General features: G+C 47.9%; 1 protein-coding gene across 1 annotated transcript in view; it reads left to right on the forward strand.

The window, feature by feature from the left end:
* Positions 1-7,663: 7,663 nt before the first annotated feature.
* The window catches only part of LOC119966496 (integrin beta-1-like), a 132,153-nt gene continuing 122,382 nt past the window's right edge, over positions 7,664-17,434 (forward strand). Inside the window, 2 exon segments of the mRNA XM_038798276.1 lie at positions 7,664-7,733; positions 9,170-9,255. Of these exon segments, the coding sequence (XP_038654204.1) occupies positions 7,664-7,733; positions 9,170-9,255 (156 nt within the window).

A 17,434-nucleotide genomic window follows, 5' to 3' on the forward strand; every position in this document is an offset into this window, starting at 1 on the left:
TCGCGTTCTCCCTCTCCACCTGCCCGTTTCTCCTGGAGTTGTAGCTGGTAGTCCTGCTCGAGGTACTGACACAGCTCGTCGCTCATGAAGGACGAACCCCTGTCGCTGTGTACGGTGAAGACACTGTGCAGGGCTCTGATGACTGTGTGGGAGGTCATATCGGGGCACGGGATAGCAAAGGGGAAGCGGGAGAATTCGTCGATGACATTAAGAAAGTACACATTTCGATTGGTCGAGGGGAATGGTCCTTTGAAATCGAAGCTCAAGCGTTCAAAGGGCGGGAAGCCTTTACCAGGTGGGCCTTGTCTGGTCTATAGAAGTGCGGTTTGCACTCCACGCAGATCGGGCAATCCCTGGTGATGGCTTTTACCTCCTCGGTGGAGAAAGACAGATTTCGGGCTTTGACGTAGTGGGTGAGCCGGGTGACCCCCGGGTGGCAGAGGTCATTGTGGATAGCCTTCAGGCGGTCATCTTGTGCGCTGGCGCATGTGCCGCGGGACAGGGCATCTGGGGGCTCGTTGAGCTTCCCCGGTCGATACATGATATCGTAATTATAGGTGGAGAGTTCGATCCTCCACCGCAAGATTTTATCATTTTTAATTTTGCCCCTTTGCGAGTTGTCGAACATGAAGGCAACCGATTTCTGGTCGGTGATGAGGGTGAACCTCCTACCTGTGAGGTAGTGTCTCCAATGCCGTACGGCTTCCACAATGGCTTGAGCTTCCTTTTCGACTGAGGAGTGTCGAAGTTCCGAAGCGGAGAGGGTTCGGGAGAAGAAAGCTACTGGTCTCCCTGCCTGATTCAGAGTGGCGGCGAGAGCGACCTCTGAGGCGTCGCTCTCCACCTGAAAGGGGACGGATTCATCCACCGACCGCATGGCGGCTTTGGCGAAGTCCTCCTTAACGCAGTTGAAGACCTGACGTGCCTTAGCTGACAGTGGGAAGAGTGTGGTCTTAAATAGTGGGCGGGCTTTGTCCGCATACTGGGGGACCCACTGGGCGTAATACGAGAAGAATTCCAGGCACCTCTCTAGGGCCCTGGGACAATGAGGGAGAGGGAGTTGTATGAGGTTGTATGTTGGGGCCTATACTCCATTTTCCATGACATAGCCGAGGATGGCTAGTCTGGTGGTGCGGAAAACGCATTTCTCCGTATTGTAAGTGAGATTGAGTTTCTGGGCGGTTTGGAGAAATCGGTGGAGGTTGGCGTCGTGGTCCTCCTGATCATGGCCCCAGATGGTGACATTGTCCAAGTACGGAAACGTGCTTACAGTTCTATAGACCTTATCCACCCTTCAAGAACGTTTACAACTTCTCTAAAAATTTGTAACTCCCACACTGTGGGATAAATCCCTTGCTCCAGAGAAAATGGGGTCTGTTATTTCTTATGTTCTTATGTTTCACACATTGAGTTCAACTGATCCTGTTGAGTTTGGGTTTCCCATATGTGGGAGCCACATCCCATCACTCTTCCTGTGTGATGAGCATAACCTGATGGAAGTGAGGGCATGACTTCTGGATATAGGTTTTGCCTACCATTTTGAAAGTTCCGTGGAATCTCCACAGCTCCTTGAAAATCCAGGCCATGTCTCATCAAAGTATGTTGCAAGAGCAGCATGTAGCTGAGGAAGATAAGAGGTGAAAGGATTGAACCCTTGGGGAACCAACAGGATGGAATGAGAAACCATTGCTGAAGATGCTTTGCCTAGAATTGGACAGGTATGAACAGAACTCAGTGAGCTGCACAATGGATGAAAGATGGTGGATAAGAATAGTCCCTCTTGTCAAAGTGAAAAAGTTCCTCTTTCACAGACACCAGTGAAAAGCGGAGAATTATTAATGGACGAAGGATATAATTAGTGACATAGATAAGTAGTGTTACAGCACCGTGGCATGGACATAAACGTGATTGGAGAGATTCAAACATAGGTTATGAGAAAGGAGGGAAGACTGATTTGAGAGATGACAGCAGGTTCAAGGAGTCTGTAGAGGAGGTGGAGGCAGTGCAGAGATGTGAAGGTGATGACATGGTTTTATACTCAAGGGGCACAGTACCTAACTCAAGTTAGAATTTTTACAGTGCAGAAAGAGGTCATTCGGCCTCTGAAAGGGCACCCTACCTTAACCCACTCCGCTGCCCTATCCCTATAACCCTACCTAACCTGCACATCTTTGGACATTAATAGGCAATCTTATCATGGCCATTCCATGTAACCTGCACATCTTTGGACTGTGGGAAGAACCCGAACCACCCAGAGGAAACCCACGCAGACACAGGGAGAAAGTGAAAACTCCACACGGATAGTGACGCAGGGCCGGGATTTGAACCTGGGTCCCTGGCGCTGTGAGGCAGCAGCGCTTCCCACTGTGCACCATGTCGCCCATGTCATAAGCTCTCCACCATGTCTCATTTTGACATACATCACAGTCCTTTCATTATTGAGGGGTCAGAATCCTTGAATTCCCTATCCAGCAGCGTTATGGGAATACAATTAGCATATGTTCTGCAGGGTATAGGATCATTACGTTTTGAAACTGTGTCTTTAACGTAGGGTGACAAAGAGGAATGAAGGAAGTCATGTGACCTGTTTTAAATTCTGCCCGGCAACAAACTTGAACGGCTTAGTTGTTAATGGTTAAAGAGGGGCTCAGATTGTTTTACCTGGAAGATGGTGCAAGATATTCACTGCTGTGGACATTGACCTGAGCAGCTGTGCTGATGGTGGACAAAATGTTCCCCAAACCTCAGGGAAGTGATAGGAATGCCAGGTTTTGTAAATGGTTATAGTTTAAACTGTCTATTTATTCCAAGATAAAATGAAGTTTGGGGGGTCTAGAAGATCGCTGATTAGCATTTTTACCTGCCTATGAGGCCAATGTGATTCACATTGCCATGAAAATGAACTTTGGGGACAAAACCATAAAAAGCCATTGTAGAATCGGTTGCAGATTTTCCTAAATATCCCTGAACATAAAATGGGGTCACACTGGATAATAGTTTGGGAAAAGCTGTTCTAGACACTCTCCAAATACATTAATGGGTAATCTGTAGCCTAAAATGTGGTTGTGATCTTCAAATGTGAAAGTGGAATTGCAGTTAAACTTCATGCTTACAAAGGACGTGGTCAAAATATGCACATCTTGAGGTTAATTAAAGGTTAATTGCTGAGGGACGTTTCTGGAGATTGGCAGCTGCATCCATGTACTCTGCTTCTAATGTTAGAGGGAGGCCAGCTTATCAAGGTTAAGAGAGTGGTGTTGGGGGGGGGGGGGGGGGGGGGGGGGAAATGGGACGTGGAGGAAGTGATTGATGTTCTTTTACTTTTTTTCTCCTTAAAAAAAATTAGAACACCCAATTTTTAATTTTTCCAATTAAGTGGCAATTTAGCATGGTCAATCCACCTAGCCTGCACATCTTTGGGTTGTGGGGGTGAAACCCACGCAGAACAGGGGGAGAATGTGCAAACCGCACATGGACAGTGACCCAGAGCCGGGATTCGAACCCAGGTCCTCAGCACCTTATGCTGCAGTGCTAGCCACTGTGCCTCGTGCTGCTCTATTCTTTTACTTTTTAAAGATTTTTTTGCTTAAGATCGACATTTTTACTGTAACAATTTGTGACATTTCGAAGAGCAATGTTTGAAGAACCATAGTCACATGCTAGATGCATTAAACATTCACGTAATATTAACTTTGGCTGCCCTCCAACATGTTTGCTTGTAAAATCAGTGTATTTGCCTGCTGATGGAAGGTGACTAATTGAAGGAGGTTTGAGAGATTGACCTCTGAACAGGCAGTAAATTTCCGACCTTATATGGAAAGAACTTCAATATTAGTTAATCTGTGCCAGAATAGATTTTCCTTGGTAGTGCGTTGTGCTCCCAGAGTACATAGTGTTACCATGTTGAGAAATATTTTGTTCATTTGCTTCATTCTATTTTAGTCTTGCTGTTTGAAAAAAAACTTTCAGACATGAGTGACATCAGCTATAAATCATATTCCTTGCGTAAGAACGATATTACACAAAGGAATCATGTTGTATAATTTCCTACTCAGTTGGAATTGTTCTGTAACGTGCATCGTACCGTTTCGCCATTCTCAGATGCTCAAAAGATTGACAGCAGCTACCACAATAGCCTCTTCCTCTATTGAGGGGAACAGTTTTGTATCCATGTTGCTATAGCCCCATTCCATGAACGCTAACTTTGCTTACAAGTCTGTTGTGTGGCACTTTGTTCAATGTCTTTTTGGAAATCCATGAACAACGTCAATGTCATTAACCGCAACAACCCTCTCTGTTACTTCATCAAAAAATTTCAAGCAATTAGTTCAATATGATTTATCATTAACAATCAATGCTGGCTTATTAATACCGCAGGTGCATTATTATTTGCAAAAACTGTAATTTTTAAAAATGTGTTTTACATTCAGAAATGCTAAGAATGGCAAGTAGATAGTTTTGTATTTAGGACACTCGTGTTGGAACCATCTCCTCACTAACAGATCAGAAATCGCATAGATACAGCGTATATATGTCCTATTCTGGCAATGCAAGTAGGGCCTGGCAGGGAGGAGGGAGTAACTGTGACTGGAGCTCACATTTGTCAGTTTTCTACCCTCTTTTTCTCTTTCCTGAATGGTGTAGCATTATTTATCCAAGATCCCCTCAATGCTACGCTCCATCCTGATTTGGGCGTATGTTGCTGTTCCCTCATTGCAGCTGGGTCAAAGTGCTGGAACTGTTGACCTAACATTACTTTCACCTCTCAGACTGCAAAGGTTCAAACCTCACCACCACCTTCTCGAGGGTACTAGGGATGGGTAATAAAATATTAGGTTTGCCTGCGATGCCCATCCTAAGAATGAATGAATAAAAACTGACCCATTGGTCATCAATCACTTAGATTTGGGGCCGGGTTATCGCTCTCAAGGCGGGTAGCTCAAATGTGAAAATCTCCCGACTCGGCACATTCACCTTGGTATAAAATACCCCTTTACACACCATTTTTGCTCTTGGGAGGTAGGGGCAGGATAGCGTCGAGCCCACCTCACTGGGAGTAGATCAGAGGTGGCCACTGGGATCGCCAAATGCCGAGACGGGCTGGCTAAAAAACCCATCTTGGTTCTCTGGGACTTCATTTTTAAAAAAAATCTTTTTATTGCCATTTTCAATATTATGTACATTGATGTTCATGTTTATTTATCCTACAATGTAATGAAAAAAGGCTTTTGTCTCACATTACTTTATTTACAGATTGTTGCCATCTAGGTTGGTGTGTCCTCCCCCTCCCCCCCCCTACCCCGTGCCTCCCCCAGCCCCCTTTCCCGAACCCCTCCCTGTCTCCCCCCGCCCACTCCCCTTGCTCTCCTCCCTGGCCGATCGGGGGTGTGCTCCCCCTTCTCCTTGCTCCCCCCCCCCTTTCTCTTCCCCCTTTGTTGGCTTCTCTAAAGGACATTAGTGAACCAGATGGGTTTTTGCGACAATCAAAATGATTTTATGGCCACCTTGAGACTTTTAATTTCAGATTTTTTTATTGATTTCACCATTCACCATGACAGGATTCGATCCTGGGTCCCCAGAGCATGACTCCGGGTTTCTGGATTACTAGTCCAGCGACTGTAGCACATACGACATGAGCAAGAGCAGCATAGGGCGTCGTGAATAGTGTCTTGCAGATAACAGATCAGTCCGAGGGAGAGTCGTCGAGGAGTCTAGTAGCTGTGGGGAAGAAGCTGTTCCTATGTCTGGATGTACGGGTCCTCTTTTGTATCTTCTGCCTGATGGAAGGGTGTGGAAGAAGGCAATGCCTGGGTGGGAGGGGTCTCTGACAATGCTGTCTGCCTTCCTGAGGCAGCGGGAGGTGTGGACAGAATCAATTGGCAAGCTTGGGCTGAGTTCACCACACTCTGCAGTTTTTTGCGATCTTGGGCCGAGCAGTTGCGTCACAGCTCCAGGGTCCCAGTTTGGCTTCCCGGCCTGGGTCACTGTCTGTGTGGAGTCTGCACATTCTCCCCATGTCTGCATGGGTATCCTCTGGGTGCTCTGCTTTCCTCCCACAAGTCCCGAAAGACGTGCTGTTAGGTGAATTGGACATTCTGAATTCTCCCTCCATGTAGCCGAACAGGTGGCGGAATGTGGCGGCTAGGGGCTTTTCACAGTAACTTTATTGCAGAGTTAATGTAAGCCTACTTGTGACAATAAAGATTGTTAAATACCACTACATCACTGCCTCCCCATACACCGTATTGTAAAAATAAATTGGGGGCAGCACGGTAGCACAAGTGGATAGCACTGTGGTTTCACAGCACCACGGCCCCAGGTTCGATTCCCCGCTGGGTCACTGTGTGGAGTCTGCATGTTAGTAAACACTAGAACATACAGATGCAGAAGGAGGCCATTCGGCCCATCTGGTCTGCACCGACCCACTTAAGGCCTCATTTCCACCCTATTCCTGTAATCCAATAACACCTCCTAACCTTTTTTGGACACTAAGGGCAATTTATCATGGCCAGTCCACCTAAACTGCATGTCTTTAGACTGTGGGAGGAAACCGGAGCACCCGGAGGAAGCCCACGCAGACACGGGGAGAATGTGCAGACTCCGCACAGACAGTGACCCAGCGGGGAATTGAACCTGGGACCCTGGCGCTGTGAAGCCACAGTGCTAACAGTGTGTGCTACTGTGCTGCCCCTAGTTCTCCCCCGCGTCTGCGTGGGTTTCCTCCGGGTGCTCCGGATAGGGTGGCAGTGAGGGCTTAAGTGGGTCAGTGCTGACTCGATGGGCCAAATGGCCTCCTTCTGCACGCTATGTTCTATGTTGAAATCCCCCATCCTATCACAATTCTAGCTCTGTTATTAGTGATGTTTTATAAGAACAGTTTCCAAACTCCATCAGAATTCCTGTCATCAAATCTGCTGTCATTAAATTTGACACATTAGGTTTTTTGTCATTGAATTCAAAATCTTATAGTTTATTTTCAAATACAAAATGTGCATCTACAGCAAAATAGCGTTCTGAAGCCTTGACATTTTTGACATTGCCAAGTTTGCTGTGGCATGCATTACTGGTGACACACCCTGGGGCTCTTTACCAGATAGTGCTAATGAGCTGTTTCCTCTGTTATACACAGGAACAGCCCTGATAAGATAGGTTATTGAGAACATTGAGTTTCAAATAGCAAAATATCGGAATATCGTGCTTTGTCTCCGTATTAAAGATTTCACATTTTAAAAACTACCTTCAACACTGAATATGTGAGGGTGAGCTTCTGAATTTCAGAAAATAAAAGTTTACTTCGGGATTGTACTTTGAAGTTAATGTTTTAACAGGTATATTTTGTGTTGATGCCTTGGTAGTTTTGGGCTCTGAATTCTGAAGCTATGGATGAGGCTACGGCAGGGAAAATGGTATTGACACCTTGAGGGGAGAACAGTGCAGCTCATAAAAACTAGTACAGATTATTTTGATCATATTTGGTTCTTGCTAATTTAATTGAAGTTTTTTTTATTAATAACATGCTGAGGAGGAAATAGAACAATTTTGAATATTCAAGTCGGCTACTATCTCTCAAAACCTGCACTATTTTAAAGTATTTTGGTTGTAATGATGCAAGGATGGGATTACACCAGTGGCCATCGAACCCCTGACTGTTTTTTCCTTTCAGATGGATTTGAAGTATATCCTAAACACAATGCTGATTTGTTGCTGGATATGGCCAGGACTAGTTCACTCAGGTAACATCTTTTCAACTAACATGGTTTATTCCTGAACCTTTAACACACAAAGTGGCGACGCGAGTTACTGTTACACTCTTGCCTCTAAAGCAGGTTCATTCGACCCCAAAGCAAAACCTGAGCACATATTTCAGCCTGGTCACCGGACCCCAGACCCCCACCGTGAACGGCACGGCCTCGGGTACCCTCCCAAGATCCACACACTCACCCTCTGGTTGCTGTGGCATCCCCAGTGCTGCAGCCCAACTCTTTGGTGTTCGATTGTTGACTGCTGCCCCTGCAGTGTTGAAGCCCCTAGTGTTCAGGCAAAGTGTCCAGGCCTCACAAGTCTGATTGGGATGCTAGGCAGTATCACCCGCCTGCCAAATGCCACGAATACCCGCAGGAATCCACTTGGGAGCTGTGAAGTGCTCACTTTACTAACCTTATTCCAATTAGCGATAGCCTCCAGCTGTGTGGCCAGAGGCCAGCACGGTCAATGGGGGTTATGGTGACTTTCACCATATTACCACAGACGGGGCTCTGTCCTGGGGGTGTTCGGTGGCTCGGCAGTGCATAATAATAATCTTCATTGTCACAAGTGAGCTTACATTAACACTGCAATGAAGTTACTGTGAAAAGCTCCTGGTCGCCACATTCCGGCGCCTGTTCGGGTACACAGAGGGAGAATTCAGAGTTTCCAATTCACATAACAGCACGTCATTCGGGACTTGTGGGAGAAAACCGGAGCACCTGGAGGAAACCGACTCACTCACAGGGAGGAAGTGCAGAGTGTACACAGACAGTGACCCAAGCCGGGAATCAAATCTCGGACCCAAGCGCTGTGAAGCAACAGTGCTAACCACTGTGCAAACGTGCCACCCCTCAAGCTGCAGTTGCCCCTGGTATGGGTATACATGATCCGGTGGGTGGCATGTGGACTGTGGCCGCTGAGCCCCTCGCCCCCTCAGCTCAGAGGCAGCAGGGTCAGTGCCCCTGGGCTGACAGCCCACCTCCTCCGATCCCCACAGCAGCCATTCCACTAGCGTCACATTTTTAAATAGGTGTACTGAATGGAGCCCGCGTGATCGCTCGCTGGGGAGCCAGTTAGATCATGGGTGATAGGGGTCCTTCCTGTCAATGGAACGGAAATTCGCCTTAATTGGTGGTTATTGGTTTCTCACAACGCGGCGGCCCAATCCGGATCTCGCCAACAGGAGCGGGCCGGTTAAATCGGAAACCGATTGGTACCCAGCATGGTTCCCGTGATCTAACCGGCTCGCTTGGATTCACGCCCGACACGGTGCGCCCGTTAGATCGTGCCTGTAGTTTTACTCAACCACAAGACTGTGTTGATTAAACTGCTAATTTTGGAGGAATTTTCCTGTAAGGTTAAATACCGCTTTGGCATCAATTGCAGCTGAGATATTACAGTGATCTTCCGTTTCTTATTACAGATCGCGGTGACTGTTTAAAAGCCAACGCAAAATCATGTGCAGAATGTATACAAGCTGGAAAAAACTGTGGATGGTGCACCCTAGCTGTAAGTTAACGATGATTTAGCCAATGAAAATAGAGGACAGCTCCACCTATTGCTATCATCTGGATTTCCTCAACCCATTATTTTCAGTATAAAGCATATTATGTGTTAGAACCACCACGAAGACCACACTGGATCGTCGGTGGTGGAGTTTGTGGAGTATGAGTTCCCTGTATTGAGCGGGTGGAGGCTCGCCCAATCAGACTTGTTTGTGGGACTTTAAATGCTGTAATCCAGACCCGGACTGGTGTTTCCGGGCTGGGATGTTCGTGTTGTACGCCATGGCTGTAGCTTTTATGTTCTTGGTTTGCTTGGCCTGGTATTCATTGTAGTAATTACACAATGGAAGTGGATTATGACATTGCTTTCAGAAGCACATGGAACGCGTGGCACAAATTCCACTGCTACAAACAGACACTTAAAAGAAAAGAATCTTTTGGCCAGGCGCATTAGTAGAGAGACATTATGGAGTAACTTGCAAGGCAATTTGGATAATGGTCAGTTCAATGGTAACTTGTTGCTGAGGTTACTTTGGGGTGCAATGTAAAATTATTGTTTCACTTGTTCTCAGCTTTTCCATCGAGGGAAGTTACACAAATAAATGAATACTCAATATATCCACATGCATGCTGCATGTATTTTGATCAGATTGTGTGGATATTTTTGATGACTGTTAATGTTTGAGAAAACATTAGGACTATTACAAGGTACTCCCTCTGGTACTGAGGCGCTTTTCATTCCTGTAAAGTCTCTTCAGACATGAATTTGCCTGTAATGCCCAACATCTAATGTCATAAGCTGGGTTGCAGCAATAGTATCCCTTTGTGATCTGAATTGGATATTGTGCATTTTGCATGCACCCTTGTGTACAGCGGGGGGGGGGGGGGGGGGTTTAGCTCACTTGGCTGGACAGCTGGTTCGTAATGCAGAGCAATGGCAGCAGCGCAGGTTCAATCCCTGTACCGGCTGATGTTATTCTTGGAGGCAACCTTACCCTTCGCCTGAGGTGTGGTGATCCTCAGGTTAAATCACCACCAGTCAGCTCTCCCCCCCTCAAAGGGGAAAGCAGCCTATGGTCATCTGGGACTATGGCAACTTTACTGTGTATGCTCCATCCTTTCCAGAAGTAGTCTGAAACATTTTAGTGAGACAAAGTCACACAAGAGCCAGTAAACTGCCTTATTTAATAATAATAATCGCTTATTGTCACAAGTAGTCTTCAAAAAAGTTACTGTGAAAAGCCACTAGTCGTCACATTCCGGCGCCTGTTCGGGGAGGCTGTTACGGGAATTGAACCCGCGCTGCTGGCATTGCACTGTGCTAAAACAGGTTAGAGCCAAGTAACATAAAGATGAATTAATTTTAATCTCGACCTTGATTCAACTAACTTCAGAACAATTTTTTTCTTCATTCATTCATGGGATGTGGATGCCACGGACCAGGCCAGAATTTGATGCCCATCCCTAACTACCCTTGAATGGATGGCTTTACTAGGCCATTTCACAGGGCAGTTAAGAGTCAATCACATTGCTGGTGGTAAGGACGGCAGATTAGTCAACCAAATGGGGGTTTTTGCGACCGTAGATGTTAGTTGTCCTTGTCATCGTTAGCTTCATATCGCACCAGCTGCCATGGTGGGATTTGAACCCATAGAACATGGAACCCCATGAGAACCAGAGCATTATCCTGAGCCTCTGGATTACTAATCCAGTAACTTTACCACCACACCATCATCGCTTCCTGTCTTCAAGAGCATTGATTTTAAAAAGGCAACACTAATGCTTCCAATTAGCATTTCTAATCTGACCAACTCCAGGCTTGAGATGAGCAAATTTCCCCTCGTTAGATGTGGCTTCCTGTCCAACATAGCTGGCTGAAATTCCCCATTAACATTCATCCTATTACATCCAAGTCCCCAATGGTAAGTAATTTGTCATTAGCTCTGCCAATAAAACCCACTGCGTCTCCAACCCCTTCTAGTGTGGGATTACAGAAAGTGGGAGTTATTTTGCAGGAAGGAAGTGGAAACAGGCATTAAATGGGTGCCATGCGAACAAGACATAGTCAGAGTGCACGATTTAATAGAAAAGTTTCCAAGTGTGGTAACGAGCGGGAACTACCTGGCAAGGCCTCACTGGTATCAAACGCTAATTGGTCCACTCAACTTCACGCCGCAAATGGTGGTCCTGCTGGCTGATTCGCAGCGACCGAGCCCACCTATTCACGCTAACAAGGGAGACCAGCACTTAAACCGATCCCCGCAGAGCAAACCCCACACAGCTCGTAGCCATCCCACCGAGGAGACCGGCCTCTCGATTCAGGGATGTCGAACTGGCCAGATTGTTGGATGTGGTCGAGAGCCGACGGGATGCCTTGTTTCCCCCGAGGGGCACGGAGAGTCAGCCACGGGGCAGCCAGTGCCACCTGAGAGGAAGTGCCAGCGACTGTCAGCGCGGGGGGCATCACGAGGAGGACCGGCACCCAGGGCCATAAGATCATCCACCTCCACCAGGCTGCATGGGTGGGTTGGCACCGGCCCCCTGACACCAGCTCCTGCCCACACCGTGCTGTTGAGGAGTCTTGTAGCTGTGGGGAAGAAACTGTTCCTATGTCTGGATGTGCGGGTCTTCAGACTTCTGTATCTTATGCCTGATGGAAGGGTCTGGAAGAAGGCAATGCCTGGGTGGGAGGGGTCTCTGATAATGCTGTGTGCCTTCCTGAGGTAGCGGGAGGTATAGACAGAATCAATGGGAGGGTGGCAAGCTTGTGTGATGCGTTGGGCTGAGATCACCACACTCTGCAGTTTCTTGCGATCTTGGACCGAGCAGTTGCCATACCAGGCTGAGATGCAGCCGGATAGGATGCTCTCTATCACACATCTATAGAAGTTTGTGAGAATCCATGCAGACATGCCAAATCTCTTTATCTTCCGTAGGAAGTAGAGACGTTGTTGGGCTTTCTTGACTGTTGCATCAACGTGAGTGGACCAGGACAGACTGTTGGTGATGGTGACCCCCAGGAACTTAAAGCTATCGACCATCTCCACTTCCGAGCCATTGATGCAGATGGAGTGTGTGTCATGCTGCGCTTCCTGAAGTCGATGATCAGTTCCTTGGTCTTTCCGACATTTAGAGAGAGGTTGTTTTCGGTACACCATGCAACCAAGTGATTTATCTCCCTCCTGTAGTCTGATTCGTCGTTGTTTGAGATACGGCCCACCCCAGCTGTATCATCCGCAAACTTATAGATTGAGTTGGAGTTAAATCTTGCCACACAGTCATGTGTGTATAGGGAGTACAGTAGTGGACCCCATTCTCCATTCTCCTGCCTTCTCCCCATAACCCCTGATCCCCTTATTAATCAAAAACCTATCTATATCTGTCTCAAAGACACTTAGTAATTTGGCCTCCGCAGCCTTCTGCGGCAAAGAGTTCCACAGATTCACCACCCTCTGGCTGAAGGAATTCCTGCTCATCTCTGTTTTAATGTATCGTCCCTTTAGTCTGAGATGTTGTCCTCTGCTTCTAGTTTGTCCTACAAGTGAAAACATCCTCTCCACGTCCACTCTATCCAGGCCTCGCAGTATCCTGTAAGTTTCAATAAGATCCCCCTCATCCTTCTAAATTCCAACGAGTACAGACCCAGAGTCCTCAACCGTTCCTCATACGACAAGTTCTTCATTCCGGGGATCATTCTTGCAAATCTCCTCTGGACCCTTTTCAAGGCCAGCAGATAGATCCTTAGATACGGGCCCAAAAACTGCGCTCAATACTCCAAATGGGATCTGACCAGAGCCTTATATAGCCTCAGAAGTACATCCCTGGTCTTGTATTCTAACCCTCTTGTCATGAATGCTAACACTGCATTTGCCTAACTGCCAACTGAACCTGCACGTTAACCTTAAGAGAATTGTGAACAAGGGACCAAGTCCCTTTGTGCTTCTGATTTCCCAAGAATCTTCCCATTTAGAAAATAGCCTATGCCTCCATTTCTCCTTCCAAAGTGCATAACCTCACACTTTTCCACAATGTATTCCATCTGCCACTTCTTTGCCCACTCACCTGGCCTGCCCAAGTCCTTCTGCAGCCCCCTTGCTTCCTCAATACTACCTTACCCTCTACAAATCTTTGTATCATCTGCAAACTTAGCAACAGTGCCCTCAGTTCAGTCTTCCAGATCATTAATATATATTGTGAAAAGTTTTGGTCCCAGCACAGACCCCTGAGGGACATCACTTGTCACCGGCTGCCATCCTGAAAAAAAAAACCTTTATCCCACTCTCTGCCTTCTGCCAGTCAGCCAATCTATGCCAGGACCTTACCCTTAGCACCATGGGCTTTTAACTTAATTAACAGTGTCCTATGCGGCATCTTGTCAAAGGCCTACTGGAAATCTAAATAAATCACGTCCACTGATTCTCCTTTGTCTAACTTCCTTGTTACCTCCTCAAAGAACTCCAACAGATTTAGAACAAAAAACAAAGAAAAGTACAGCACTGGAACAGGCCCTTCGGCCCTCCAAGCCAGTGCCGACCATGCTGCCCATCTAAACTAAAATATTCTACACTTCCTGGGTGCGCATCCCTCTATTCCCACCCTATTCATATATTTGTCAAGATCCCTCTTAAATGTCATTATCGTCCCTGCTTCCACCACCTCCTCCGGCAGTGAGTTCCAGTCACCCACTACCCTCTGTGTAAAATAACTTGCCTCGTACATCTCCTCTAAACCTTGCCCCTCACACCTTAAACCTATGCCCCCTAGTAATTGACCCCTCTATCCTGGGAAAAAGCCTCTGACTATCCACTCTGTCTATGCCCCTCATAATTTTGTAGACCTCTATCAGGTCGCCCCTCAACCTCCGTCGTTCCAGTGAGAACAAACCGAGTTTATTCAACCGCTCCTCCTAGCTAATGCCTTCCATACCAGGTAACATCCTGGTAAATCTCCTCTGCACTCACTCTAAAGCCTCCACAACCTTCTGGTAGTGTGGCGACCAGAATTGAACACTATTCTCCAAGTGTGGCCTAACTAAGGTTCTATACAGCTGCAACATGACTTGCCAATTCTTATACTCAGTGCCCCGGCCAATGAAGGCAAGCATGCCGTATACCTTCTTGACTACCTTCTCCACCTGTGTTGCCCCTTTCAGTGACCTGTGGACTTGTACACCTAGATCTCTCTGACTGTCAATACTCTTGAGGGTTCGACCATTCACTGTATATTCCCTACCTTTATTAGACTTTCCAAAAGCATCACCTCACATTTGTCCGAATTAAACTCTACCTGCCATCTTGCTGTCCAAGTCTCTAAACGATGTAAATCCTGCTGTATCCTCTGACAGTCCTCATCGCTATCTACAATTCCACCAACCTTTGTGTCGTCCGCAAACTTACTAATCAGACCAGTTACAAGATCTTAATTGCACCTTTTGCAGCCACAAAGTCTGTCTGTTGTCTAAACCAGGATTTTTCAAAATATTGCTGCAGCAGATACATACACACACTAACCCAGGCTTTTAAAACATTACTGCAACAGATACGTATAATACAATATATATATTCCACTTGCTTACATTCATCACACTTCCCTTTTAAAAAATTAACCATCAATATGAAAACGTGATACCATTATTCTTTCAAGCCATGTTTGTGTTTGCAACGAGAGACCAACGGGATTTTGAATTGATTTCTGGGGATTCCCTGGGGAATAGATAATTAGAGGCATTGTGCTTAGACCTAAGTACATAGGTCATGGGATTTGAGTGGAAAAAGGTGATGTAATTAATAGGAGGAGCCAGGGGTATAGCAAGAAGCAGTGAGCTGAAAAGCAGCTTTTGCAGATGGCTGGCAGATTCAGAATTAATCTGACAGACCGGGGCCGGGATTCTCCCCTACCCGGCGGGGCGGGGTGTCCAGGCGGGACGGAGTGGCGTGAACCACTCCGGCGTCGGGCCTCCCCAAAGGTGCAGAATTCTCCGCACCTTTAGGGGCTAGGCCCGCGCCGATGTGGCTCCCGCTCCGTCGGCCAATGTGAACGGCCTTTGGCGCCCTGCCAGCTGGGGCCGAAAGGCCTTCACCGGCTGCTGGAAGTCCGCGCATGCGCCGGTGCATCAGAGGCAGCTGACGTCATACCGGCGCATGCGCAAGAGAGGGGGTCTCTTCCACATCCGCCATGGTGAAGGCCATGGCGGAGCGGAAGAAAAAGAGTGCCCCCGCGGCACAGGCCCGCCCGCCGATCGGTGGGCCCCGATCGCAGGCCAGGCCACCGTGGGGGCCAGATTGCCCCGCATCCCACCTCCCCCCCCCCCCCCAGGACTCCGGCGCCTGCCCGTGCCGCCAATCCTGCCAGCGCCAGACGTGCTTTGATTCCCGCCGGCGGGATAGGCCTGTCAGCGGCGGGACTTCGGCCCATCGCAGACCGGAGAATCGCTGCGGGGGCACGCCGACCGGCGTGGCGTGATTCCCATCCCCGCCGATTCCCGGGTGGCGGAGAATTCGGGCCACGGTGGGGGCGGGATTGACGCCGGCCCCAGGCGATTCTCCAACGAGACAGGGATGCCCCCTATCCCCACTGTTGTTCGCATTAGCCATAGAGCCGCTGGCAATTGCACTGAGAGCCTCAAGGGGCTGGTTCGGGGGGGGGGGGGGAAGGGGGGGGTGGGGAGGGTTGGAGCACAGAGTCTCGCTTTACGCAGACAACTTGCTCTGGTATGTATCGGGCCCAGCAGAGGGGATGGAAGAACTCATGAAGATTCTGGGGGAATTTGGCCGGTTTTCGGGATATAATCTAAATATGGGGGAAAATGCGATGTTTGCGGTCCAGAGAGGGGACAAGAGAGACGATTGGGGAGCTGCCATTTAGAGTGGGAGGGGTAGCTTTAGGTATCTAGGCATCCAGGTGGCGTGGGAATGGGAATGGATACACAAGCCAAATCTGGCCCGACTAGTGGACCAAATGAAGGACGATTTTTGGAGGTGGGACGCACTCCTGCTGTCACAAGCCGGGAGGGAGCATACGGTGAAGATGATGGTCCTCCTGAGATTCCTGTTTGTGTTCCAGTGCCTCCCCATCTTTATCCCACAGTCCTTTTTTAAACGAGTCAACAAAGTGATCACGGGCTTTGTATGGGTGGGCAAGACCCCGCAAGTAAAAAAGGGATGTTTGAATGGAATTTGGAGAAGGCGGGCTGGCGCTGCCAAACTTCAGTAACTACTACTGGACGACGAATATAGCGATGATCAGGAAGTGGGTGGCGGTGGAGGGTCGGCATGGGAGCGTATGGAGGCGGCCTCACGCAAGGACACCAGCTTAGGGGTGTTGATAACGGCGCCTCTGCCGTTACCCCTGGCCTTGGTACTCCACCAGCCCCGTGGTGGTGGCGGCCCTGAGAGTCTGGGTGCAATGGAGGAGACATGTGGGAGCAGAGGGAGCATCGGTCTGGTCCCCAATCTGTGATAATCACCAGTTTGCCCCAGGAAGTATGGATGGGGGGGTTCCTGAACATGGCGGAGAGAGGGGATTGAGAGGATGGGGGATATGTTTATAGAGGGGAGTGTTTTTGTAAATTCACCACTCTGTCTTAGAATTCCCCCTATACCAAAAAGGGCCGATATTCCAAATGGTGAACAGGGATTCTCACTCCCTGACTCCGATGCAGGCTTCGGTGGGTGCTATTCAGGTCAAACTATATTTCCAAGTTATTCCCCGGTATAACCCATACCTTCACCGAAGAATTTTACCTACTTACCCCTTAATAGCATCGATGTCCTGGGTCCTGCGTTATTAAGGAAGTGAAGTAAGCTAATAACCACTTTTTCAGGTTAAGTTATTTTATTATTATACTTTTTTTCCTTTAAGTTGCAAACACTTTCTTTACAGAAAGGAAAAACGATTAGTGATTCTGGATGCTGCTGGTTTGTTGTAGGGACCTTCAGACTCTCTCTCTCTCTCTCTTGTAGTTCTCCTCCCCTTCTCTCCTGTTGCTGTTTCTCTATTTTCTCTGTTCTCTGTGTTCTGTCCTCCCCATTGCTGCTGGTTTGTTGTAGGGACCTTCAGAGTCTCTCTCTCTCTTTTAGTTCTCCTCCCCTTCTCTCCTGTTGCTGTTTCTCTCTCTCTCTCGTTTAGTTTCTCCTCCCCTTCTCTCCTGTTGCTGTTTCTCTCTCTCTCTCTTTTAGTTCTCC

This window comes from Scyliorhinus canicula, chromosome 5 (assembly GCF_902713615.1).
Source record: "Scyliorhinus canicula chromosome 5, sScyCan1.1, whole genome shotgun sequence".
Taxonomy (NCBI): domain Eukaryota; kingdom Metazoa; phylum Chordata; class Chondrichthyes; order Carcharhiniformes; family Scyliorhinidae; genus Scyliorhinus; species Scyliorhinus canicula.